Source organism: Notechis scutatus, chromosome 14 (assembly GCF_049901735.1).
Source record: "Notechis scutatus isolate UNSWTSFEM ecotype Mainland chromosome 14, rNotScu1.2, whole genome shotgun sequence".
NCBI lineage: Eukaryota > Metazoa > Chordata > Lepidosauria > Squamata > Elapidae > Notechis > Notechis scutatus.
Genome location: NC_142022.1, coordinates 9,875,713 through 9,902,146, shown reverse-complemented (window position 1 = coordinate 9,902,146; position 26,434 = coordinate 9,875,713). Strand labels below are relative to the sequence as shown.

General features: G+C 44.6%; 3 protein-coding genes across 4 annotated transcripts in view; 2 read left to right on the top strand and 1 right to left on the bottom strand.

Moving 5' to 3' along the window:
• Positions 1–307: 307 nt before the first annotated feature.
• On the bottom strand, positions 308–11,476 carry LOC148129553 (uncharacterized). The gene is made up of 2 exons (XM_087943725.1): positions 11,224–11,476; positions 308–842 (listed from the first exon to the last, which is right to left on the bottom strand). Exons 1-2 carry the CDS (start codon positions 11,337–11,339, stop codon positions 308–310), a joined length of 651 nt encoding a protein of 216 aa, XP_087799851.1. The 5' UTR covers positions 11,340–11,476.
• A 1,425-nt stretch (positions 11,477–12,901) lies between these two features.
• LOC113425880 (uncharacterized) lies at positions 12,902–23,912 on the top strand. Of its 2 annotated transcripts, none has more exons than XM_087943269.1 (2): positions 12,902–12,938; positions 23,233–23,912. In XM_087943269.1, the coding sequence occupies exon 2, from the start codon at positions 23,255–23,257 to the stop codon at positions 23,717–23,719; it is 465 nt and encodes a 154-aa protein (XP_087799395.1). In that variant the 5' UTR covers positions 12,902–12,938; positions 23,233–23,254; the 3' UTR covers positions 23,720–23,912. The 2 variants fall into 2 exon arrangements, with proteins under 2 accessions (XP_087799395.1, XP_087799396.1); XM_087943270.1 differs by lacking the exon at positions 12,902–12,938 and adding an exon at positions 21,279–21,391.
• LOC113425879 (uncharacterized) overlaps positions 21,267–26,434 on the top strand; it is a 27,003-nt gene continuing 21,835 nt past the window's right edge. Inside the window, exon 1 of the mRNA XM_087943267.1 lies at positions 21,267–21,391. The gene's annotated coding sequence lies outside the window, so the exon portion shown is untranslated. The remainder of the gene's footprint in view (positions 21,392–26,434) is intronic.

Below are 26,434 nucleotides of genomic sequence, written 5' to 3'. Positions count from 1 at the left end.
CGATTGATGGTGTCTGGTTGATGGTAGAAGGGGGTGACACCAGTCAAGGGGTCTATGCTGCCCGAGCTTTCAGCCAAAGCACCAGATCCATAACCATAACCCAATGAGGGACCTCTGTAGCCAAGATGTTTGCACAGCTTCTTGATACCTTGACTGATCAATTTAGCAGAGAGATAATTTCACAGGAGGATGTAGTTCTCTGCTGGTTGTGAAAATACTGGGGGGAAAACACAAGCAATAGGATCTAGAGCAACCTGGAGCAGGCAGAGGAGAATTGTGAAAACTGCAGACAGGGCAAAATGGGGCCTTAGCCAATCTTCTGAAATCTGTATTTGGTCATGGAGAGTCCTGGTTTACTTAACAGGGGGTTGCAAGGATTGCAGATGATGCTGCCACGGCGACCAAGACGCCCCAGCCGGCCTCCGAGATAGCCAGCACCTAAGCGTCCGATACCTCCAGGGGCACATGGTGCGTTGCCTCCGACGGCGACGGGCTCACAGCTGGCGGACAGGATGGGACCAGGGATGGTGACCACAACTGGAGGGGGCTGGATGATCACCTCGGAGGGTGGGACCTGGTTGATGGGTTTGGGCAAGACTCCGGCCAGGGTGCCCAGGTTTCTTGAGGATTCGGCCAAGCCAGCAGCTCCATAGCCATAACCTAAACTATAGTCGATACCTCCAGAGACGAGACTTCCATAGCCGAGACCTCCATAGCCGAGACCTCCATAGCCGAGACCTCTGGCACCAGCTGATCCAAAGCCAACAGCTGGGGCGGAGGCGCAAGATGGCACAGCACAAGAGGGTCCACAGAAAGCCATGGTGTGGAGTTGTGAAGTGAGTCTAATGTAAGAAATGGAGAGAGATTGTGAGAATTGCATTCAATTCATTTCTATCACCATATCCCTTGCTTCTTCCGTCCAACGAACACAATAGTTTTAATAGGATTTGATTTGCTAGGACGGGAGTGAATGGTAGCCTCTAATTGATCTTCTCAAGCTAGGCTTCCTCAACCTGAAATGGTCAGGAGGATCACCAGTACAGGCCATGAATTTTGGAAGGCAGATCTGGAATCCCAAACCTTCCCTTTCTTAGAGGGGAGAAGAAAATTTTGAAGGAAAGGTCCAGCTTTAAGCACTTTGGCTTTCCTTCAGCAGCCCCATTATTTTCGAAGCCCACTTTGGATCCAACATGATGGTCCTCAGCCAACTGACTTCCTCAGATTACAGGGAGGACTAAAAAAAGAAACGTTCTAGAAGAAAAATGCATGGTCACCAAGATTCAACATCAAATCACAGGCTCCATGTTTCCACCTCAGTTATAAAGTAGGGGAGAAACCTGCATTTCTGTGTCTCAAGTCCATCAAGTGTAAAAATACTCTGTAAATATGAGTCCAGCTCTGTGCCCTATGCCTTTGTTTAAGGCTGAAGAGTCTGCTTCTTTCTTTGGCCAGCTAACGGAAAAATCCTAAAGAGATCAGGAGAAAGGTCCTCCCATATTTTTCTTGTCATCTTCTCTGAAACTATTTTTTTAAATAATGCTTTATTGAGGTTTTTTTCCCATGTATACATAATACCAATAGTTATTAAACAGTGCTGTGACATTATATATACGTTTATGTGTCCTATCAAAACTTACAATACATAATACTTTCATACCCTCTTATTTATTATATACTTTATTTACATTTTCTATTCTTATATCTATTATCAATCCGAATAAACCATGTTTCCCATACTGCATTGTATTCTGTGTCTGTTTTCCTTTTAATTCCATAGTTCATTTATCCATTTCCACACACTCTAATTTTTTAATTATTAAGCCTTCAGGTGGTATGGAGTTTTTCGTCCAGTACTAAGCATATGAAATTCTCGCTGCTGTTAATATATGTAATAAGAGATATTTTGTCTTTCTGTTGTAGTTTTCTTTTTATTATACCTAAGAGGAATAATTCCGGGACAAAATCAATTTTGTTTTTAGTTAACTCTCTCTGAAACTAAAATTAGACCTCAACTTCTCAACTGGTTTCATGCCCTCTGAGTTAGAAGTCAATATTGGGTCTCAATCATTCATTCTAGTTAACAGTTGAGTTAACTGATTACCCTCAATCTTTTGTCATTACAACCTGGATTTTATGACCATCCAAGCTATCTCAAAAAGACCTGATTATTTTCCAGTATCCTAACCATAAAGTCAGTTCTCTTAGGATGGGAAGCTAAAAATAGAGAAGGAGTGGGGGAAACTCAAAATGAAGCCCATCTTAGTCCTTCAAATAGAAAGCATGATTCTAAAAGCAGAAGTATTCAAGCCTATGATGAGGTCCATATTTTGAAGAACCTCAGATTCTGACTTGAAAATCTACTCCAGCTATCTCAAAAAGACTGGTTTGCTTTTGTTCCCCCTCTGTCCCTCCCCCCCCATCTCTCCATTCGCCCCTCTCTCTTCTTTCCCTCTCTCTCCCTCCCTTTAACACTCTCTTTTTCTCCCTTTCTTTCCAAAACCTGACCTGTAACTTCTGAAACTCAAAATGAAGTCTTCCTACTCCTTCAAATAGAGCACCAGAAGCTGGTTCTGAAAGCAGAAGCATTCTAGCCTATGAAGAGGTCCATATTTTGAAGAACCTCCATCTACCTCATCTGCTCACAACCAAGAGGGATTCTCTCTGAGTCGATAGTCTTACCTGCTTCGGAGAGAAGTAGTGAAGACAGGAGAGTCAACCAGAAGCTGATGGTGCTACAGAGAGCAGAGAGGGTTTTATACCATCCTCTCTGCGTCCTCAGGAAGTTGGAGCTCATAAAACGTCATTTGGCTTCCTACAATTTTCTTTTTTGGTCATACAAAAGAGAAAAAAAGGTTCTTCCCTCAGCAGAAATTGTCACCTTGGCATTCTGAGGTACAATCATCATGTCACCACAAATAAGCTACTGGGTGATCTGTGCATCCTTTCAAGTTTGCTAACTTCAGGTCAAATGCTTTGGTTTATCTGATCTTGGAAATGTGCCACTGCCACAGGGCGGGCATACAGTCAGGATCAAAGCTGGGTTGTTGTCCTCAGTAGCAACTTCATGAAAATGACGGCATTTCCTTGAATCAGCACAGAATATCTTTGACTTCAAGGTGGGTAGCTTATGATGCTGCAAATATCCCTCAAACTACCCAACATATGGGAAGATGCCAGAATGGTGTTCTCAAGGCCTTGTTGGAAACCAGTAACCCCAGTTCACTTTGAACCTGAGACCACCTGCTCCAGGTTGACTTTACTTTTCAGTAATGTCTGGAGGGAGAAGCATCCTTTCTCCATGGTAGTCCCCTTTTCTGAACTATCTAACCTGAAAATGTTGACCAACCCAACATTGGTAAGCTTTCATGGAGCCATGAGAACATGTCTGTTCTAGAGACATTTGAAGCAGCGTGAAGGACACATGCTGCTGTTGGGACACAAGTCCTCAAGCTCTGATAACAATGGTTTGTTCAAATAAATTAGATAACATGGCTTAGTAGGGTAGATAAATCCCACTCTGCGGTGATATCTAGAGGAGGAAGCATCCAGGAGGTCCCATCATGAATGGAGTTTCAACACCAGATCCTCAGTGTTCAACCTTCTCATAATGGTCTTGTCACCTCCAGAAGCTCAGCGTCCAACCTTCTCCATGATAGTCCCCCTGTCCGAATATTTGGTTTATCCCAAATATTTTGACCAACCTAACTTTACTAAACTTTCAAAGAAGTGTGAAAACATGGGTGTTCTGGAGCACATTTGGAGTGGTGTGAAGATCCAAGATATGGGTCGTGGGTCTGGTGTGAATTGCTTCTCCTTGTTTCTATTGCTTTTGTCTCTTTTTTTGTGCTGGTTTCTTCTGGGACTGGAGCAGCCTATAAGCCAGAGTCAGTAAATAAATGAACAAGGAATATTAGTAGATTATTTTAAAGTTATTATTAGTGATGGAAATCCATCAGTAGAGGTTCCTTCACTGGGAGACTTCTGACTTTGTGGAACAAATGATGGCACGATGAATGCCAATTCTACTTGATCTTAAATATTGAGAAAAGAGTTGACCTTTTCTGTCATTTTCAATTGTTGCCTTCGCCTTGTAAGAACATGAAGAGAGATGGTGATGCTAGGAAAAGACCAGGTCCCTCAATAACAATTTCCATGTGTCATGCCTTCACTCACTCACTCACTCATTAACTCACTTGTTCGTTCGTTCATTCATTCATTCATTCATTGTACTTTGAATGAATGAATGATGTTCATGGAAACAAGAAAAGAAAAGATTAAAGGGACAACCACAACTTACGTGGTTGATAAAATGCTAAGTCTTCAACTACTTATTCCTACTTATTAAAATAATTGGCACCAGAGGGATGAAGCTATGCGGAAATTGCTTATTAATGAAACCCTGTGGTAAAAAGGGGCCGTCTCTAAATAAGTGGTGGGGACAGAAAAACAGTATAAAAGAGCTTCTCCTGCTGAGAGTTTCCATCAGCTTCATCTCCTCCTCTTGACTGCTTCTCCAAGAGTCTCTCTGGTAAGTCCCTTGCATCTGAGATGCCTTTCTAGATTGTTATGGCTCTTGGTTTCATGGAATGGGGTGGCATGGAAGACTGACAATATAGTGTACTCAGAATCTGATGGACGAAAGGAAGGAAGGAAAGACCTTTAAGAGCCCTGAGCATTCAGAAAACATGTTTGTCTCAGAATGAGACAAATGTTAGGAAAACTTCAGATTTGTAGAACCGTGGAACAGCTATCTGATAGGGGTTGTAGCCGCCTCGGCGGGTTTTTGAGAAAAGACGAAACAATTACTCCTTGATCCCATGATTAACCAGTTGCAATGTTCCAGGCTAGTCACAATTTATGAGCTTTCTAGGTGACTTCCAAGAAGCAAAGCCAACAGGGAAACCTGGATCCTTTTAATGACCAAGCCAAAAGAGGTTGTAAAAACAAGTGAAACTCGCTTAAGAACTGTTCCACTTGACAATGGGATCAAAATTAGAGGGTTTGAAAACAAGCACACATTTATGACAGTCCCAAGTGTGATTTTGACTTACTTCCGGAAGTTGTGGATGCTTCAACACTGGAGCTCATTAAAAAGAGATGGGACAGTCCTTTGAAATGGTAGAGGGTCTCCTGCTTGAGCAGGGGTTGGATTAGAAGACCTCCAAGGCCCCATCCAACTCTGTTATTGTGTATGTTGAGGCTTCCTGTCCACGATGCCAGGAAGAGTCTTCTGTTTCTTTCTTGGATGCTATTCGTGCTCTGGGTGTTAATCACAAAACCCATGGTTCTTCTTTTTCTTCTACCAACAGCTCTTCCATCCAGCCATGGCTTTCTGTGGACCCTCTTGTGCTGTGCCATCTTGTGCCTCCGCCCCAGCTGTTGGCTTTGGATCAGCTGGTGCCAGAGGTCTCGGCTATGGAGGTCTCAGCTATGGAGGTCTCGGCTCTGGAGGTCTTGGCTATGGTTTGGGCTACGGCTATGGAGCTGGTGCCTTGGCCGAATCCTCAGGAAGCCTGGGCACCCTGGCCGGAGTCAACCCTCCTGCATCAACCAGATCCCAGCATCTGAGGTGACCATCCAGCCCCCTGCAGTTGTGGTCACCATCCCTGGTCCCATCCTGTCCGCCAGCTGTGAGCCCGTCGCCGTCGGAGGCAACGCACCATGTGCCCCTGGAGGTATCGGAGGAGTCGGAGGTTTCGGACGCTTAGGTTCTGGCTACTATGGAGGCCGGCTGGGGCGTCTTGGTCGCCGTGGCAGCATCATCTGCAATCCTTGCAACCTCCCCTGTTAAATAAACCAGGACTCTCCATGATCAAACTGGACTTTAGAAGATTGGCTAAGGCATGTCTGAGTGCTACATTGGCCCACATCTAGCTTTCACAAGTCTCTTTCATCTCTTTCCTGGCCATCTTCAGCAGCGAGTACCATGCCTTCCTGTGAAATGAGCCCCCTACTAAATTAAGCAGGGAAGGTTTCAATTAAGTAATGAAGGACCTTGTCTCTTCCCTTTCTCAAACAGGAAATGTGGATGGCTTTGGAGTGCTTTGGCACATCTGCACGGTTTCTCTTAATGCTCTCTCTGTGCACTTTAATAAAAGTCATTCTGCACTGCAAACTTGTGGTTCTCCTTGGCTGTCATTTGAAGGTGGGCGAAGTCTTCCCTTGGTGGAGGTTTTCTCCATGGAGCCTGGGTGGGTAAGGGTGGAAAGAGAAGGGTGGGCAAGGTTCCTCTGCTGATGAATAAGCCATGCTGGGTGAAAGAGATCGTTGGTTGGGTTTCCCCTTTGCATTCATCCACATAAACCGGGCCAGGTCTCAGTCAAGGCTGCTAGAAAGTCTATCACAATTCTGCTTCTCCTTCCCTCGGTTCTGCCTTGCTGGCCACAGATCTGGAGAAGTTTGCATAATTCTGGGCACCACAGATGAGAAGGATATTCAGTTTGGAAAAGGGTTCAGGGCAAGGTGACAAAGAAGACAGGGGAGCTTCTTTGGTCTAGGTTGTCCTACCTGAGCAGGGATTGGACTAGAAGATCTTCAAGGTTTCTTCCAACTCTATTCTGCTTGATAGATTGGCTTGAGGACATATCTTATGATGAGAGGCCTAAGGAACATGAGATGTTCAGTACCAAGTCAACAAACCTATGGGAACCACCATAGGTCCACTCTAGGATCAGGTTCATGTCCACGAAGGGAAGGTACAATCAAAATACACCCTCTTACGGGCTCCAAACCAGAGTAACAATTACAGGTTGCCAGATCTAAAATTTAATGGATCAAATAAAGTTATCCAAAGCATGAAGGCCAATGAGTTTGATTCCCTGAAGAGGCTTTGGAATCTCATGGAACAACATCTGGCTTCTCACCTCTGAAGATGCCCTATGAAGATGAAACGGCTAACATCATACTTCCTATGGTCACTTTTTTTTTCTGAGAACCCACAGGATAAATATACATATACATATACATATACATATACATATACATATACATATACATATACATACACACACACACACACACACACACACACACATATATATATATATATTATGTTTAAAAAGAGAAATGTCTCTTTCCTCAAAGATGGTGGCAAAGAGGGCATCTCATGGTGGCATGACCCAACAATAGGTCAAGCTATTCTCCAAAGCACCTGAAAGTGGGACAAGAAACAATGGAGGAAACTAAACAGGGAGAGATCCAACTTACAAATATGGAGAATTTTCCTGATAGTTAGAACGCTGAATCAGTGGAAGAGTTTTCCTCCAGAGGTTGTAAATGCTTCATCACTGGAGCCTTTCAAGAAGAGACTGGACAGCCATTTGTCTGGAATGGTCTACAGTCTCCTGCTTCAGCTAGAAGACTAGAAGACCTCCAGGGCCCCTTCCAACTCTGTCATTCTGTTATTTCTGTTAAGGACTAGGGGTGACATGATAGCAGTCTTCCAATATCCATGGGGCTGCCACAAAGAAGAGAAGGTCAAGCTATTCTCCAAAGCACCAGAATGCAGAACAAGAAGCAATGGATGGAAACTCATCCAGGAGGGATGATCCAACCTAGAACTAAGGAGTAATTTCCTACAGTTAGAACAATAACCCAATGGAACGGTTTCCCTCTGGAAGCTGTGGGTGCTCCAACACTTGGAGGTTTTCAAGAAGAGACTGGACAGCTTGAAATAGTTTTAGGTTTCCTACTTGAGCAAGGGGCTTGGGCTAGAAGACCTCCAAGGTAGAGGTGGCACTCAGCAGGTTCTGACCAGTTCTGGAGAACCGGTAGCAGAAATTGTGAGTAGTCCAGAGAACCGGCAAATCCCACCTCTGACTGGCTCTACCCCACCTATTCTCTGCCTCCCATTGAGTCCCAGCTGATCGGCTGGGTCTTCTTTTGTTGCCCTGCACAGGAGAACGGAGCTGGAAAGCAGGTTAGTGGGGTGGGGAAGTTATGGTGATTTTACAGTATCCTTCCCCTGCCACGCCCACCAAGCCACGCCCACAGAACCAGTAGTAAAATACTTTGAATCCCACCACTGCTCCAAGGTCCCTTCTGTTATTCTGTTATTGTGTCCTTCTGTGGTATCTCTTTCCCATTTTTAAACTCTTTGTTATCAGAGCTTAAGGTAGGTTGCCCTGTAGATGCCATTCTGGCCTGACTTGACTATTCAGAACAGACAAATCAAAGTCCGCAAGCTAGAAAGAGCTTGTGGAATTCATTGTTACTGTAGACAATCATGATGACCAGAGAGTAAAAGGTTTCAGCAGGAATGAGGTCCCATTGCTAGCTGTTCTCCAGGATTGCTCATCAAAGCTTGAGAACATAGAATTTAGGATAACACTTACAGTAAATTCTTTCCTCTTTTGTAGGTTCTCTGGAGATATGCTATGGCCTTTGCAAGGAGACCATGTTTCCCAGATCCCTCATCTCAGCCAGGGTGATCCCTAGGTAGAGTCTCTTCATGGAAAGGCTGTGCTAAGGAACTGCACCCTGAGTTGGCTGAAGCCATCATGGGATGAAGGACCTGCTGCATTTTTGTGCTGTGCTAAATCTGTTAGAACAGCTGGATGAACAAGGATTGGAAGAAGAATGGAACATTCTGGAGTTCATGGAATCTTCTGGAATTCCCCAAAAGAATTGACTGACTGACTGACTAAATAAATAAATAAATCATGAATGGAGTTTTTTTAAGGAAGAATTATATATGCAATGGATTGGAGAAGCCTGGGAAAGACTTGGCTATATGGCCCATCTAGAGCAAACTATCGACTGTTATCTGTAGCATTGATAAATTCTGATTCTATCATATTTCCAAATCAAGGCAACTATTCAAATTTTTGATCCAAGCGGGGAAGAACCAGCAGGGATCACTGTTGGAGGAGAGGATCAGTGGCCTCTCTGCATGATTTGGGTTCCGACCTTCTGCCAAAGTCCTTGTGTTTTCTGAGAGGTTCAACCAAACCATTAACAACTGAAGGTGAACCTCAACAGATGCTCCTTTGTCTGAATGGGTTCAGGTTCTGGGCAGCCCAAAGGCAAACCTTGAAGACCTAAGAGTGCAAGAGAGGGAGAGAGAAGATGGTGAAATCTGGTGGTGGCCATTAAGCGGCCATTAATGGTGAATGAGATGCCATCATGGAGGAGATGCCTACTATGGGTCTTGAAAATTCATCATTAGCTGCAGGGAGACCATCCATCCAATGTACTGTAGTGAACTGTGGTGGCACCAAAGGGGCAGATCTCTAAGCTTCTCTTTGCAATCACCGTAGTGGTTGACCTTTGGGAGAAACCAACGGTTGGACTTAGAAGGACCTTGATTTGGTTCATCTTAGTGTCCTTGGAAGCCCCGAAGGCAGGCTCTTGTCGTTTGAAGACAAGAGTCCCCCACTTTAATTTAATTCACAGTAACCCATGCTACCAAGGATAGAGCGCAAAGGAAGACAGAGACGTGGGTTCAAATAAAGCACATTTTATTGGAAGACCCAGAAGGGACATTAAGAGACACACAAGAGCTGGTGAAGGCTGGTTATATATAAGCAAAGGGAGAAGGATGTTGAGCTGTTTTAAAGCAAAGTTGGTGGGGGGAAACGAAGACTAACCGTAGAAGCCACGGGTACCATCTCGGCCCAGGCGGCCTCTGAAGTAGTCAATACCGATACCTCCGGTACCTCCGATACCTCCGATACCTCCAATACCTCCGGTACCTCCGATACCTCCGGTACCTCCGATACCTCCGATACCTCCGATACCTCCGGTACCTCCGATACCTCCGATACCTCCGATACCTCCGATACCTCCGGTACCTCCGATACCTCTGATACCTCCAGGGGCACATGGTGCGTTGCCTCCGACGGCGACGGGCTCACAGCTGGCGGACAGGATGGGACCAGGGATGGTGACCACAACTGCAGGGGGCTGGATGGTCACCTCGGAGGGTGGGACCTGGTTGATGGGTTTGGGCAAGACTCCGGCCAGGGTGCCCAGGCTTCCTGAGGATTCGGCCAAGGCCCCAGCTCCGTATCCGTAGCCCAAGCCAAGACCTCCAAAGCTGAGACCTCCATAGCCGAGACCTCTGGCACCAGCTGATCCAAAGCCAACAGCTGGGGCAGAGGCACAAGATGGCACAGCACAAGAGGGTCCACAGAAAGCCATGGCTGGATGGAAGAGCTGTTGGAAGAAGAAAAAGAAGAACCATGGGTTTTGTGATTCACACCCAGGGCACGAATGGCATCCAAGCAAAAAACAGAAGACTCTTCCTGGTATGGTGGCCTTCAATGTAGGACCACAATTGAGACTGTCATGAATGCATCTAGTTGCCAAGCACCCAAATATTGATCACATGACTGCCAGGATGTTGCTATCATGGTGATAAGACTGAGGATTGGTCACAAGGCACTTCATTGGGAATACTGCAACAATGTTTAGTCTGCCGTTAACCAACACAATAACTTTAATAGGATTTGATTTGCTCGGACTGGGGTGAATGGTAGCCTCTAACTGGTCTTCTCAAGCTAGGCTTCCTTGACCTGAAATGATCAAGAGGCTCACCAGTAGAGGCCATGAATTTTGGAAGGCAGAGCTGGAAACCCATTCCTTCCCTTTCTTAGAGGGGAGAAAAATATTTGAAGAAATAATCAGACTTTAAAAACGTGGCTTTCTCTTAGCTCCCCAATAATTTCAGAAGTCCGATTTAGATCCAATGTGATGGCCCTTGACCAACTGGCTTCAACTGCTAATGGTGTGAAGTAAAAGAAGAAGAAAAGAAGGTTCTGGAAAAAAGCAGAGGCACTCTGGTTCTATAACCTGGCCAAAAAAAATCAAATAGCAAACCCCCAAAATGACTTCTTGAAAGCAGAAACGTTGAGCAAGAATTCTGGCCTATGATGAGGTCCATATTTTGAAGTGCCTCAGATTTTGACTTGAAGATCTACCTCAGCTATCTTAAAAAGACTGGATTGCTTTCATTCCTCACTCTCCCATTCTCCCCCTCTCCCTGCCTCCCTTTGACACTCTCTTATTCTCCCTTTCTCTCTAAACCCTGAGCTCTGAAACTCGAAATGAAGCCTTCCTACTCCTTCAAATAGAATGCCTGAAGCTGGTTCTGAAAGCAGATGCATTCAGAAGCATTCTAGCCCCTGATGAGGTCCAAATCTTGCAGAATCTCAGATTCTGGCTGGAAGATCTACCTCATCTGCTCGCAACCCGGAGGGATTCTCTCTAAGTCGATAGTCTTACCTGCTTCGGAGAGAAGTAGTGAAGACAGGAGAGTCAACCAGAAGCTGATGGAGCTCCAGAGTGCAGAGAGGGTTTTTATACCATTCCCTCTGTGTCCTCAAGAAGTTGGGGCTCATAAAACTTCATTAGGCTTCCTACAATTTGCATTTCTGGCATTCAAAAGAAAACAAAAAGCACTTCCCTCAGCACAAACTGTCATATTGCCATTGTAAGGTGAGATAATCATGTCACCACAAATAAGCTACTACTTCTTCTGTTCTTCCTGTGTAGTATGCAAGTCAGATGTTTCTGTTTATGTGATCTTGGAAGTGAGCAACACCCATGGGGTGGAGATGAAGGCAAGATCAAAGCCGGATGGTTGTTGTCAGCAGTGACTCTGCGAAAATGACAACATTTTTGTGGATCAGCACGGAGACCCAAGGATTCCTTTGACTTCAAGGTGGAGAGCTTGTGACTCTGCAGGTATCCCTGAACCTATCCAACACATGGGAACATGGAAAAAGAGTATTCCCAAGAACCAGTTCACCCAAGTTCCTTTTGATCCTGAAGCTACATGCTCCAGGTTGACTCTACTCTGCAGTGATGACTGGAAGGAGCAGCATCCTGGAGGTCTCATCCCCAGTTCCAGAACCTCAAAGTTGAACTTTGTCCATGATGGTTCCCCTTTCTGAACTACCTAACCCAAATATTTTGACCAACCCAATTTTAGTTAAGCTTTCATAGAGCCATGAAAACATGTCTGATCTGGAGACATTTGAAGCAATGTCAAGAACATATACTGCTGTTGGCATACAAGTTCTCAAGCTCTGATAATGATGGTTTGTTCGAATAAACTAGTTAACATGGCTTAGCAGGGTACATAAATCCCACTTTCTTTTCCAGAACAACAGAGTTGGAAGGGACCTCTATATTCCCACACTTGTTATATACAGGTTCTACTACATCACTCTAAGAGGTGATCATTCAGCCTTTCTTTGAAGGCCCCCTATGAAAGCTTCCAAACCTTATGTTTGTGTTCTCTCTCTCTCTCTCTCCCCCTCTCCCTCTCCCTCCCACCCTCTCTTTGACACTCTCTTCTTCTCCCTTTCTCTCCAAAATCTGTCCTCTATCTTCTGAATGAACATGTTGACTGAAAATCAAATAAATCTTTATTGAATGTTGTTATTACTAGTAGACCAGATCAGTGAATCTACTGATGCTTAATCACTGCTTCTGATGTAACAGGGATGAGGAGAAAATATTGTCAGTTGCAACTGAATAATTGAATGAACTCTTGAGATTTGAAATTATGAACAGGATATGTGAATGCTGCTTTGTGTTCGGCAAGGCTAGAAATAAAGTGTATTTATAAGAAAGGAAAGAAACAGAAGAGAGAAGAAAGAAAGAAAGAAAGAAAGAAAGAAAGAAAGAAAGAAAGAAAGAAAGAAAGAAAGAAAGAAAGAAAGAAAGAAAGAAAGAAAGAAATCAAAGTGGCAATTGTATCTTCTTGGACTGAGAAAATGCTAAGTCTTCAAACTCATCTTTATTTCCTATCATTAAAGTAATTTGAAGCAGTTTGATGAGACTTTGCACAAACATGAATGAAACTCTGGAGCAAAAAGGGCGTTTCTAAGCTAGCAGTGGGGACAGAAAAACAGTATAAAAGAGCTTCTCCTGCTGAGAGTTTCCATCAGCTTCATCTCCTCCTCTTGACTGCTTCTCCAAGAGTCTCTCTGGTAAGTCCCTTGTATCTGAGATGCCTTTCTGGGTTGTTATGGCTCTTGGTTTCATGAATTGGGGTGGGAAGGAATGAAGGAAGGGAGGGAGGGAGGGAGGGAGGGAGGAGAGAGAAAAGGGAGGAAGATTAGAAGGAAGGAAGGAAGGATGGATGGATGGATGGATGGAAGGAAGGACGGAAGGAAGGAAGGAAAGGAAGGAAGGGAATAGGAATGGAGGAGAGAGAGGAGGGAGGAAGATTAGAAGGAAGGAAGGAATAAGGATGGAAGAGAAAGAGAAGAAAGGAAAGGAGGGAGGGAAGAAGGAAGGAAGGGAATGGAGAAGGAAGGAAGGAAGTGAATTGGGACAGAGCAGAAAGAGAAGTAAGGGAGGTAGGAAGAGAAGGAGGGCAAAAAGAAGGAAAGGAAGGAGGGAATAAGGATGGAGGAGGGGGACAAGGGAGGGAGGGAGGGAGGAAGGAAGGAAGGAAGGAAGGAAGGAAGGAAGGAAGGAAGGAAGGAAGGAAGGAAAATTCAGTTTAAATCACACTGAAAATTTGTAGGGGGCAGGAGACAAGGAAGGAAGGAAGGAAGGAAGGATTTGAAACAATTCTATCTCCTCTTATTTCATTCAAATACCAGCAAAAACATCCAGATTCATACAACTGTGGAGCAGCCATCTTAGGGCTTTCCATCAAGATGGGAAGTCACTGTCCACTAATGGGATTCCCCCTAACGGCAGACTAAACATTGTTGCAGTATTCCCAATGAAGTGCCTTATGACCAATCCTCAGTCTTTTGACCATGATAGCAACATCCTGGCAGTCATGTGATCAATATTTGGGTGCTTGGCAACTAGATACATTCATGACAGTCTCAATTGTGGTCCTACATTGAAGGCCACCATACCAGGAAGAGTCTTCTGTTTTTTTTCTTGGATGCCATTCGTGCCCTGGGTGTGAATCACAAAACCCATGGTTCTTCTTTTTCTTCTTCCAACAGCTCTTCCATCCAGCCATGGCTTTCTGTGGACCCTCTTGTGCTGTGCCATCTTGTGCCTCTGCCCCAGCTGTTGGCTTTGGATCAGCTGGTGCCAGAGGTCTCGGCTATGGAGGTCTCAGCTTTGGAGGTCTTGGCTTGGGCTACGGATACGGAGCTGGGGCCTTGGCCGAATCCTCAGGAAGCCTGGGCACCCTGGCCGGAGTCTTGCCCAAACCCATCAACCAGGTCCCACCCTCCGAGGTGACCATCCAGCCCCCTGCAGTTGTGGTCACCATCCCTGGTCCCATCCTGTCCGCCAGCTGTGAGCCCGTCGCCGTCGGAGGCAACGCACCATGTGCCCCTGGAGGTATCAGAGGTATCGGAGGTACCGGAGGTATCGGAGGTATCGGAGGTATCGGAGGTATCGGAGGTATCGGAGGTATCGGAGGTATCGGAGGTACCGGAGGTATTGGAGGTATCGGAGGTATCGGAGGTACCGGAGGTATCGGTATTGACTACTTCAGAGGCCGCCTGGGCCGAGATGGTACCCGTGGCTTCTACGGTTAGTCTTCGTTTCCCCCCACCAACTTTGCTTTAAAACAGCTCAACATCCTTCTCCCTTTGCTTATATATAACCAGCCTTCACCAGCTCTTGTGTGTCTCTTAATGTCCCTTCTGGGTCTTCCAATAAAATGTGCTTTATTTGAACCCACGTCTCTGTCTTCCTTTGCGCTCTATCCTTGGTAGCATGGGTTACTGTGAATTAAATTAAAGTGGGGGACTCTTGTCTTCAAACGACAAGAGCCTGCCTTCGGGCTTCCAAGGACACTAAGATGAACCAAATCAAGGTCCTTCTAAGTCCAACCGTTGGTTTCTCCCAAAGGTCAACCACTACGGTGATTGCAAAGAGAAGCTTAGAGATCTGCCCCTTTGGTGCCACCACAGTTCACTACAGTACATTGGATGGATGGTCTCCCTGCAGCTAATGATGAATTTTCAAGACCCATAGTAGGCATCTCCTCCATGATGGCATCTCATTCACCATTAATGGCCGCTTAATGGCCACCACCAGATTTCACCATCTTCTCTCTCCCTCTCTTGCACTCTTAGGTCTTCAAGGTTTGCCTTTGGGCTGCCCAGAACCTGAACCCATTCAGACAAAGGAGCATCTGTTGAGGTTCACCTTCAGTTGTTAATGGTTTGGTTGAACCTCTCAGAAAACACAAGGACTTTGGCAGAAGGTCGGAACCCAAATCATGCAGAGAGGCCACTGATCCTCTCCTCCAACAGTGATCCCTGCTGGTTCTTCCCCGCTTGGATCAAAAATTTGAATAGTTGCCTTGATTTGGAAATATGATAGAATCAGAATTTATCAATGCTACAGATAACAGTCGATAGTTTGCTCTAGATGGGCCATATAGCCAAGTCTTTCCCAGGCTTCTCCAATCCATTGCATATATAATTCTTCCTTAAAAAAACTCCATTCATGATTTATTTATTTATTTAGTCAGTCAGTCAGTCAATTCTTTTGGGGAATTCCAGAAGATTCCATGAACTCCAGAATGTTCCATTCTTCTTCCAATCCTTGTTCATCCAGCTGTTCTAACAGATTTAGCACAGCACAAAAATGCAGCAGGTCCTTCATCCCATGATGGCTTCAGCCAACTCAGGGTGCAGTTCCTTAGCACAGCCTTTCCATGAAGAGACTCTACCTAGGGATCACCCCTGGCTGAGATGAGGGATCTGGGAAACATGGTCTCCTTGCAAAGGCCATAGCATATCTCCAGAGAACCTACAAAAGAGGAAAGAATTTACTGTAAGTGTTATCCTAAATTCTATGTTCTCAAGCTTTGATGAGCAATCCTGGAGAACAGCTAGCAATGGGACCTCATTCCTGCTGAAACCTTTTACTCTCTGGTCATCATGATTGTCTACAGTAACAATGAATTCCACAAGCTCTTTCTAGCTTGCGGACTTTGATTTGTCTGTTCTGAATAGTCAAGTCAGGCCAGAATGGCATCTACAGGGCAACCTACCTTAAGCTCTGATAACAAAGAGTTTAAAAATGGGAAAGAGATACCACAGAAGGACACAATAACAGAATAACAGAAGGGACCTTGGAGCAGTGGTGGGATTCAAAGTATTTTACTACTGGTTCTGTGGGCGTGGCTTGGTGGGCGTGGCAGGGGAAGGATACTGTAAAATCACCATAACTTCCCCACCCCACTAACCTGCTTTCCAGCTCCGTTCTCCTGTGCAGGGCAACAAAGAAGACCCAGCCGATCAGCTGGGACTCAATGGGAGGCAGAGAATAGGTGGGGGTAGAGCCAGTCAGAGGTGGGATTTGCCGGTTCTCTGGACTACTCACAATTTCTGCTACCGGTTCTCCAGAACTGGTCAGAACCTGCTGAGTGCCACCTCTACCTTGGAGGTCTTCTAGCCCAAGCCCCTTGCTCAAGTAGGAAACCTAAAACTATTTCAAGCTGTCCAGTCTCTTCTTGAAAACCTCCAAGTGTTGGAGCACCCACAGCTTCCAGAGGGAAACCGTTCCATTGGGTTATTGTTCTAACTGTAGGAAATTACTCCTTAGTTCTAGGTTGGATCATCCCTCCTGGATGAGTTTCCATCCATTGCTTCTTGTTCTGCATTCTGGTGCTTTGGAGAATAGCTTGACCTTCTCTTCTTTGTGGCAGCCCCATGGATATTGGAAGACTGCTATCATGTCACCCCTAGTCCTTAACAGAAATAACAGAATGACAGAGTTGGAAGGGGCCCTGGAGGTCTTCTAGTCTTCTAGCTGAAGCAGGAGACTGTAGACCATTCCAGACAAATGGCTGTCCAGTCTCTTCTTGAAAGGCTCCAGTGATGAAGCATTTACAACCTCTGGAGGAAAACTCTTCCACTGATTCAGCGTTCTAACTATCAGGAAAATTCTCCATATTTGTAAGTTGGATCTCTCCCTGTTTAGTTTCCCTCCATTGTTTCTTGTCCCACTTTCAGGTGCTTTGGAGAATAGCTTGACCTATTGTTGGGTCATGCCACCATGAGATGCCCTCTTTGCCACCATCTTTGAGGAAAGAGACATTTCTCTTTTTAAACATAATATATATATATATATATGTGTGTGTGTGTGTGTGTGTGTGTGTGTGTGTGTGTGTGTGTATGTATATGTATATGTATATGTATATGTATATGTATATGTATATGTATATGTATATTTATCCTGTGGGTTCTCAGAAAAAAAAGTGACCATAGGAAGTATGATGTTAGCCGTTTCATCTTCATAGGGCATCTTCAGAGGTGAGAAGCCAGATGTTGTTCCATGAGATTCCAAAGCCTCTTCAGGGAATCAAACTCATTGGCCTTCATGCTTTGGATAACTTTATTTGATCCATTAAATTTTAGATCTGGCAACCTGTAATTGTTACTCTGGTTTGGAGCCCGTAAGAGGGTGTATTTTGATTGTACCTTCCCTTCGTGGACATGAACCTGATCCTAGAGTGGACCTATGGTGGTTCCCATAGGTTTGTTGACTTGGTACTGAACATCTCATGTTCCTTAGGCCTCTCATCATAAGATATGTCCTCAAGCCAATCTATCAAGCAGAATAGAGTTGGAAGAAACCTTGAAGATCTTCTAGTCCAATCCCTGCTCAGGTAGGACAACCTAGACCAAAGAAGCTCCCCTGTCTTCTTTGTCACCTTGCCCTGAACCCTTTTCCAAACTGAATATCCTTCTCATCTGTGGTGCCCAGAATTATGCAAACTTCTCCAGATCTGTGGCCAGCAAGGCAGAACCGAGGGGAAGGAGAAGCAGAATTGTGATAGACTTTCTAGCAGCCTTGACTGAGACCTGGCCCGGTTTATGTGGATGAATGCAAAGGGGAAACCCAACCAACGATCTCTTTCACCCAGCATGGCTTATTCATCAGCAGAGGAACCTTGCCCACCCTTCTCTTTCCACCCTTACCCACCCAGGCTCCATGGAGAAAACCTCCACCAAGGGAAGACTTCGCCCACCTTCAAATGACAGCCAAGGAGAACCACAAGTTTGCAGTGCAGAATGACTTTTATTAAAGTGCACAGAGAGAGCATTAAGAGAAACCGTGCAGATGTGCCAAAGCACTCCAAAGCCATCCACATTTCCTGTTTGAGAAAGGGAAGAGACAAGGTCCTCCATTACTTAATTCGAAACCTTTCCCTGCTTAATTTAGCAGGGGGGCTCATTTCACAGGAAGGCATGGTACTCGCTGCTGAAGATGGCCAGGAAAGAGATGAAAGAGACTTGTGAAAGCTAGATGTGGGCCAATGTAGCACTCAGACATGCCTTAGCCAATCTTCTAAAGTCCAGTTTGATCATGGAGAGTCCTGGTTTATTTAACAGGGGAGGTTGCAAGGATTGCAGATGATGCTGCCACGGCGACCAAGACGCCCCAGCCGGCCTCCATAGTAGCCAGAACCTAAGCGTCCGAAACCTCCGACTCCTCCGATACCTCCAGGGGCACATGGTGCGTTGCCTCCGACGGCGACGGGCTCACAGCTGGCGGACAGGATGGGACCAGGGATGGTGACCACAACTGCAGGGGCTGGATGGTCACCTCAGATGCTGGGATCTGGTTGATGCAGGAGGGGTTGACTCCGGCCAGGGTGCCCAGGCTTCCTGAGGATTCGGCCAAGGCACCAGCTCCATAGCCGTAGCCCAAACCATAGCCAAGACCTCCAGAGCCGAGACCTCCATAGCTGAGACCTCCATAGCCGAGACCTCTGGCACCATCTGATCCAAAGCCAACAGCTGGGGCGGAGGCACAAGATGGCACAGCACAAGAGGGTCCACAGAAAGCCATGGCTGGATGGAAGAGCTGTTGGTAGAAGAAAAAGAAGAACCATGGGTTTTGTGATTAACACCCAGAGCACGAATAGCATCCAAGAAAGAAACAGAAGACTCTTCCTGGCATCGTGGACAGGAAGCCTCAACATACACAATAACAGAGTTGGATGGGGCCTTGGAGGTCTTCTAATCCAACCCCCTGCTCAAGCAGGAGACCCTCTACCATTTCAAAGGACTGTCCCATCTCTTTTTTAATGAGCTCCAGTGTTGAAGCATCCACAACTTCCGGAAGTAAGTCAAAATCACACTTGGGACTGTCATAAATGTGTGCTTGTTTTCAAACCCTCTAATTTTGATCCCATTGTCAAGTGGAACAGTTCTTAAGCGAGTTTCACTTGTTTTTACAACCTCTTTTGGCTTGGTCATTAAAAGGATCCAGGTTTCCCTGTTGGCTTTGCTTCTTGGAAGTCACCTAGAAAGCTCATAAATTGTGACTAGCCTGGAACATTGCAACTGGTTAATCATGGGATCAAGGAGTAATTGTTTCGTCTTTTCTCAAAAACCCGCCGAGGCGGCTACAACCCCTATCAGATAGCTGTTCCACGGTTCTACAAATCTGGAAGTTTTCCCTAACATTTGTCTCATTCTGAGACAAACATGTTTTCTGAATGCTCAGGGCTCTTAAAGGTCTTTCCTTCCTTCCTTTCGTCCATCAGATTCTGAGTACACTATATTGTCAGTCTTCCATGCCACCCCATTCCATGAAACCAAGAGCCATAACAACCCAGAAAGGCATCTCAGATGCAAGGGACTTACCAGAGAGACTCTTGGAGAAGCAGTCAAGAGGAGGAGATGAAGCTGATGGAAACTCTCAGCAGGAGAAGCTCTTTTATACTGTTTTTCTGTCCCCACCACTTATTTAGAGACGGCCCCTTTTTTACCACAGGGTTTCATTAATAAGCAATTTCCGCATAGCTTCATCCCTCTGGTGCCAATTATTTTAATAAGTAGGAATAAGTAGTTGAAGACTTAGCATTTTATCAACCACATAAGTTGTGGTTGTCCCTTTAATCTTTTCTTTTCTTGTTTCCATGAACATCATTCATTCATTCAAAGTACAATGAATGAATGAATGAATGAACGAACGAACAAGTGAGTTAATGAGTGAGTGAGTGAGTGAAGGCATGACACATGGAAATTGTTATTGAGGGACCTGGTCTTTTCCTAGCATCACCATCTCTCTTCATGTTCTTACAAGGCGAAGGCAACAATTGAAAATGACAGAAAAGGTCAACTCTTTTCTCAATATTTAAGATCAAGTAGAATTGGCATTCATCGTGCCATCATTTGTTCCACAAAGTCAGAAGTCTCCCAGTGAAGGAACCTCTACTGATGGATTTCCATCACTAATAATAACTTTAAAATAATCTACTAGTATTCCTTGTTCATTTATTTACTGACTCTGGCTTATAGGCTGCTCCAGTCCCAGAAGAAACCAGCACAAAAAAAGAGACAAAAGCAATAGAAACAAGGAGAAGCAATTCACACCAGACCCACGACCCATATCTTGGATCTTCACACCACTCCAAATGTGCTCCAGAACACCCATGTTTTCACACTTCTTTGAAAGTTTAGTAAAGTTAGGTTGGTCAAAATATTTGGGATAAACCAAATATTCGGACAGGGGGACTATCATGGAGAAGGTTGGACGCTGAGCTTCTGGAGGTGACAAGACCATCATGAGAAGGTTGAACACTGAGGTTCTGGTGGTGAAACTCCATTCATGATGGGACCTCCTGGATGCTTCCTCCTCTAGATATCACCGCAGAGTGGGATTTATCTACCCTACTAAGCCATGTTATCTAATTTATTTGAACAAACCATTGTTATCAGAGCTTGAGGACTTGTGTCCCAACAGCAGCATGTGTCCTTCACGCTGCTTCAAATGTCTCTAGAACAGACATGTTCTCATGGCTCCATGAAAGCTTACCAATGTTGGGTTGGTCAACATTTTCAGGTTAGATAGTTCAGAAAAGGGGACTACCATGGAGAAAGGATGCTTCTCCTCCAGACATTACTGAAAAGTAAAGTCAACCTGGAGCAGGTGGTCTCAGGTTCAAAGTGAACTGGGGTTACTGGTTTCCAACAAGGCCTTGAGAACACCATTCTGGCATCTTCCCATATGTTGGGTAGTTTGAGGGATATTTGCAGCATCATAAGCTACCCACCTTGAAGTCAAAGATATTCTGTGCTGATTCAAGGAAATGCCGTCATTTTCATGAAGTTGCTACTGAGGACAACAACCCAGCTTTGATCCTGACTGTATGCCCGCCCTGTGGCAGTGGCACATTTCCAAGATCAGATAAACCAAAGCGTTTGACCTGAAGTTAGCAAACTTGAAAGGATGCACAGATCACCCAGTAGCTTATTTGTGGTGACATGATGATTGTACCTCAGAATGCCAAGGTGACAATTTCTGCTGAGGGAAGAACCTTTTTTTCTCTTTTGTATGACCAAAAAAGAAAATTGTAGGAAGCCAAATGACGTTTTATGAGCTCCAACTTCCTGAGGACGCAGAGAGGATGGTATAAAAACCCTCTCTGCTCTCTGTAGCACCATCAGCTTCTGGTTGACTCTCCTGTCTTCACTACTTCTCTCCGAAGCAGGTAAGACTATCGACTCAGAGAGAATCCCTCTTGGTTGTGAGCAGATGAGGTAGATGGAGGTTCTTCAAAATATGGACCTCTTCATAGGCTAGAATGCTTCTGCTTTCAGAACCAGCTTCTGGTGCTCTATTTGAAGGAGTAGGAAGACTTCATTTTGAGTTTCAGAAGTTACAGGTCAGGTTTTGGAAAGAAAGGGAGAAAAAGAGTGTGTTAAAGGGAGGGAGAGAGAGGGAAAGAAGAGAGAGGGGCGAATGGAGAGATGGGGGGGGGGGGAGGGAGAGGGGGAACAAAAGCAAACCAGTCTTTTTGAGATAGCTGAAGTAGATTTTCAAGTCAGAATCTGAGGTTCTTCAAAATATGGACCTCATCATAGGCTTGAATACTTCTGCTTTTAGAATCATGCTTTCTATTTGAAGGACTAAGATGGGCTTCATTTTGAGTTTCCCCCCACTCCTTCTCTATTTTTAGCTTCCCATCCTAAGAGAACTGACTTTATGGTTAGGATACTGGAAAATAATCAGGTCTTTTTGAGATAGCTTGGATGGTCATAAAATCCAGGTTGTAATGACAAAAGATTGAGGGTAATCAGTTAACTCAACTGTTAACTAGAATGAATGATTGAGACCCAATATTGACTTCTAACTCAGAGGGCATGAAACCAGTTGAGAAGTTGAGGTCTAATTTTAGTTTCAGAGAGAGTTAACTAAAAACAAAATTGATTTTGTCCCGGAATTATTCCTCTTAGGTATAATAAAAAGAAAACTACAACAGAAAGACAAAATATCTCTTATTACATATATTAACAGCAGCGAGAATTTCATATGCTTAGTACTGGACGAAAAACTCCATACCACCTGAAGGCTTAATAATTAAAAAATTAGAGTGTGTGGAAATGGATAAATGAACTATGGAATTAAAAGGGAAAACAGACACAGAATACAATGCAGTATGGGAAACATGGTTTATTCGGATTGATAATAGATATAAGAATAGAAAATGTAAATAAAGTATATAATAAATAAGAGGGTATGAAAGTATTATGTATTGTAAGTTTTGATAGGACACATAAACGTATATATAATGTCACAGCACTGTTTAATAACTATTGGTATTATGTATACATGGGAAAAAAACCTCAATAAAGCATTATTTAAAAAAAATAGTTTCAGAGAAGATGACAAGAAAAATATGGGAGGACCTTTCTCCTGATCTCTTTAGGATTTTTCCGTTAGCTGGCCAAAGAAAGAAGCAGACTCTTCAGCCTTAAACAAAGGCATAGGGCACAGAGCTGGACTCATATTTACAGAGTATTTTTACACTTGATGGACTTGAGACACAGAAATGCAGGTTTCTCCCCTGCTTTATAACTGAGGTGGAAACATGGAGCCTGTGATTTGATGTTGAATCTTGGTGACCATGCATTTTTCTTCTAGAACGTTTCTTTTTTTAGTCCTCCCTGTAATCTGAGGAAGTCAGTTGGCTGAGGACCATCATGTTGGATCCAAAGTGGGCTTCGAAAATAATGGGGCTGCTGAAGGAAAGCCAAAGTGCTTAAAGCTGGACCTTTCCTTCAAAATTTTCTTCTCCCCTCTAAGAAAGGGAAGGTTTGGGATTCCAGATCTGCCTTCCAAAATTCATGGCCTGTACTGGTGATCCTCCTGACCATTTCAGGTTGAGGAAGCCTAGCTTGAGAAGATCAATTAGAGGCTACCATTCACTCCCGTCCTAGCAAATCAAATCCTATTAAAACTATTGTGTTCGTTGACGGAAGAAGCAAGGGATATGGTGATAGAAATGAATTGAATGCAATTCTCACAATCTCTCTCCATTTCTTACATTAGACTCACTTCACAACTCCACACCATGGCTTTCTGTGGACCCTCTTGTGCTGTGCCATCTTGCGCCTCCGCCCCAGCTGTTGGCTTTGGATCAGCTGGTGCCAGAGGTCTCGGCTATGGAGGTCTCGGCTATGGAGGTCTCGGCTATGGAAGTCTCGTCTCTGGAGGTATCGACTATAGTTTAGGTTATGGCTATGGAGCTGCTGGCTTGGCCGAATCCTCAAGAAACCTGGGCACCCTGGCCGGAGTCTTGCCCAAACCCATCAACCAGGTCCCACCCTCCGAGGTGACCATCCAGCCCCCTTCAGTTGTGGTCACCATCCCTGGTCCCATCCTGTCCGCCAGCTGTGAGCCCGTCGCCGTCGGAGGCAACTCCCCATGTGCCCCTGGAGGTATCGGACGCTTAGGTGCTGGCTATCTCGGAGGCCGGCTGGGGCGTCTTGGTCGCCGTGGCAGCATCATCTGCAATCCTTGCAACCTCCCCTGTTAAGTAAACCAGGACTCTCCATGACCAAATACAGATTTCAGAAGATTGGCTAAGGCCCCATTTTGCCCTGTCTGCAGTTTTCACAATTCTCCTCTGCCTGCTCCAGGTTGCTCTAGATCCTATTGCTTGTGTTTTCCCCCCAGTATTTTTACAACCAGCAGAGAACTACATCCTCCTGTGAAATTATCTCTCCGCTAAATTGATCAGTCAAGGTATCAAGAAGCTGTGCAAACATCTTGGCTACAGAGGTCCCTCATTGGGTTATGGTTATGGATCTGGTGCTTTGGCTGAAAGCTCGGGCAGCATAGACCCCTTGACTGGTGTCACCCCCTTCTACCATCAACCAGACACCATCAATCGAGATCATCATCTAGCCACCTGCTTCCATTGTGACCATCCTTGGTCCTATTCTCTTCATCAGCTGTGAGCCCATTTGCATTGGAGGCAACATACCATGTGTAATCTCTGGTTCTTTAGAGAAGTGAAGCCTAGGCTTATGGCTTTGGGAGCACATGGACCCATGAACAAAAAAGAAGGTGTCTTCCAGGATATTGTGGAGATGTCTGCTTGTCTTTGTATTGCTCTGGTCTAAGCCTAGAAATGATCTAACATGGACCAAGAACATGAAGGTTATCAGGGCTTAGAATCTGAAAATTCTTTTTCCACCGGACTGGCATTTCTTCTTTCTTGTCTCGGCATCGCTTCTCTTTATTTGCTTTGTATGTCATTATTGTTCCTTTGATAATTGTCCACTCATGCTTTTGTTCCTATTTCTTCATTAAAACTCATGCTGCATTCTCATTTCTGAATCTCTGGTTTGTTTGTTTGTTTGAAGTCCATCCTCTTCTCATTACATCTTCTGAAGAGTGAACATTCTCAGTACAGTGGTTCTTCTGTAGAGGCACCCAATCTGCCTAACCAGGCTAGTTTGAGTTCCAACATATTATATGGACCACCAAACCCATTCCATACCAATGGGAAAGTCCATTTGAACCCCAAACCCAACCAGGTTGATTATGGGTCACACCAGGTATCAACTCCAAACCTAGTCAACTGGGGGAACAGTGTCTCTCCTCCACTCAGTCATTCCTCCAATGAAACAATACAGTCGTACAGAGTTGCCCACAACACAAGATGGTTGATTGCTAAACCCAACAGGTGTTAGAATACTTATTGGCTGCTGCTCCCAAGTCCCACCTACTTGTTCCTCAAATGTCCAATAGGAAAGGGGGGGGATGTAATGAAGTACCCTGAAGCAAAAGGTTATGACCTGTTTCGTTTGTTGGCATTGCTGGTTGGACGAAACCGAGGCATGGTGGTTTGTTAAGCATCGACTGGGACATGAAGTCTACCCATTGTGGCTCAGGCGATAAACTATGGCTAAGCAAAAGAGGGCTATGATATTGTGTTCTTTCTATTTTGCCTTCTAAGAAGAACCTTCTTCATCATCAGATCTTCACTAATGGGGCTGAGAATACAAGAGGTCTTCAAAAGAGGCTATGCTAGCCAGGAAGGACCTTTGAAGAGTTGACTGACCTCTATCTGAAAGGGGTTCTTGAGAACTCCAGAACCCTTACTCTACAGGTTTACTGTATCTTGTTTTTCCACAGCTGTGGCAAAATACACAGAAGTTCACACACAACAGGTTTCACCAGGTGTGATAAAGATATCTCTGTTTTATTCAGATCTCTTGTTGTATTTTAGGATTATGGCTTATTGTTCTGGACAAGCAGAGGTGAACTGACTGACCAGGTTAAGTCCATCATCATCCTCATCCTGTGACATTTTTATGGTTTACTTTCAAATTTGGATCTGTGCGAGTAATTTCTGAATGTCTTCTGCACAAGCACAATCACAAGCAATAAAGGTGAATAAAGAACTCCAACAGGATGTCTGTGGGGCCTCATATATTTAATTCTGCCTTAATTGTGTTTAATTTTATTTTTCTAATAACACCACAGCCAACCTGCATTTTTCCCTACCTTTCTTTCTCGTTACCTGGATTTAAACCTAGGCAGGAATTTCTTGCCCATTTCTTTTCAACAAGAGGCCTATTTTCAGATAACAGATAATCAGAGTTGGAAGGGATCTTGTAGGTCATCTAGTCTAACCAAGCGGGAGACCCTACACCAATTTCTGGCAGATGGGAGTCCAATCTCTTCTTGAAAGTCTCAAGTGATGACGCTCCCACAACTTCCAAGGGCAACTTCTGTTCCATGGGTTGATTATTCTCACTGTCAGAAAGTTCCTCCTTATTTCCAGGTTCATGTCTCCTTGAGATTGTTTATCTGTGCTTTTATTTTATTTTATTTTTCATCATTTGAAGATTATTTTTAATTTCTCTTTTTTTGTATCCTGGGGGCAATCATTCAGGGACACTTTTTGCTGCAAATTAAAAAAAAGAAAACATTTGCATCAGCAAACGTCAAGCCAATTTTGCAAATATAAGCTCGCGGGCATAAGAGAAGGTGCATTGTATATTGTTGTTTCGACAAGAAACTCCAGGCGTCTCGGGGATGCTAATAAGGGATCAAGGAAAAGGTATGCATTTCCCACTAATTATTTGATTTGCTGAGTTCTTTGTGAGCTAATGGGGCTGAGAATACAAGAGGTCTTCAAAAGAGGCTATGCTAGCCAGGAAGGACCTTTGAAGAGTTGACTGACCTCTATCTGAAAGGGGTTCTTGAGAACTCCAGAACCCTTACTCTACAGGTTTAC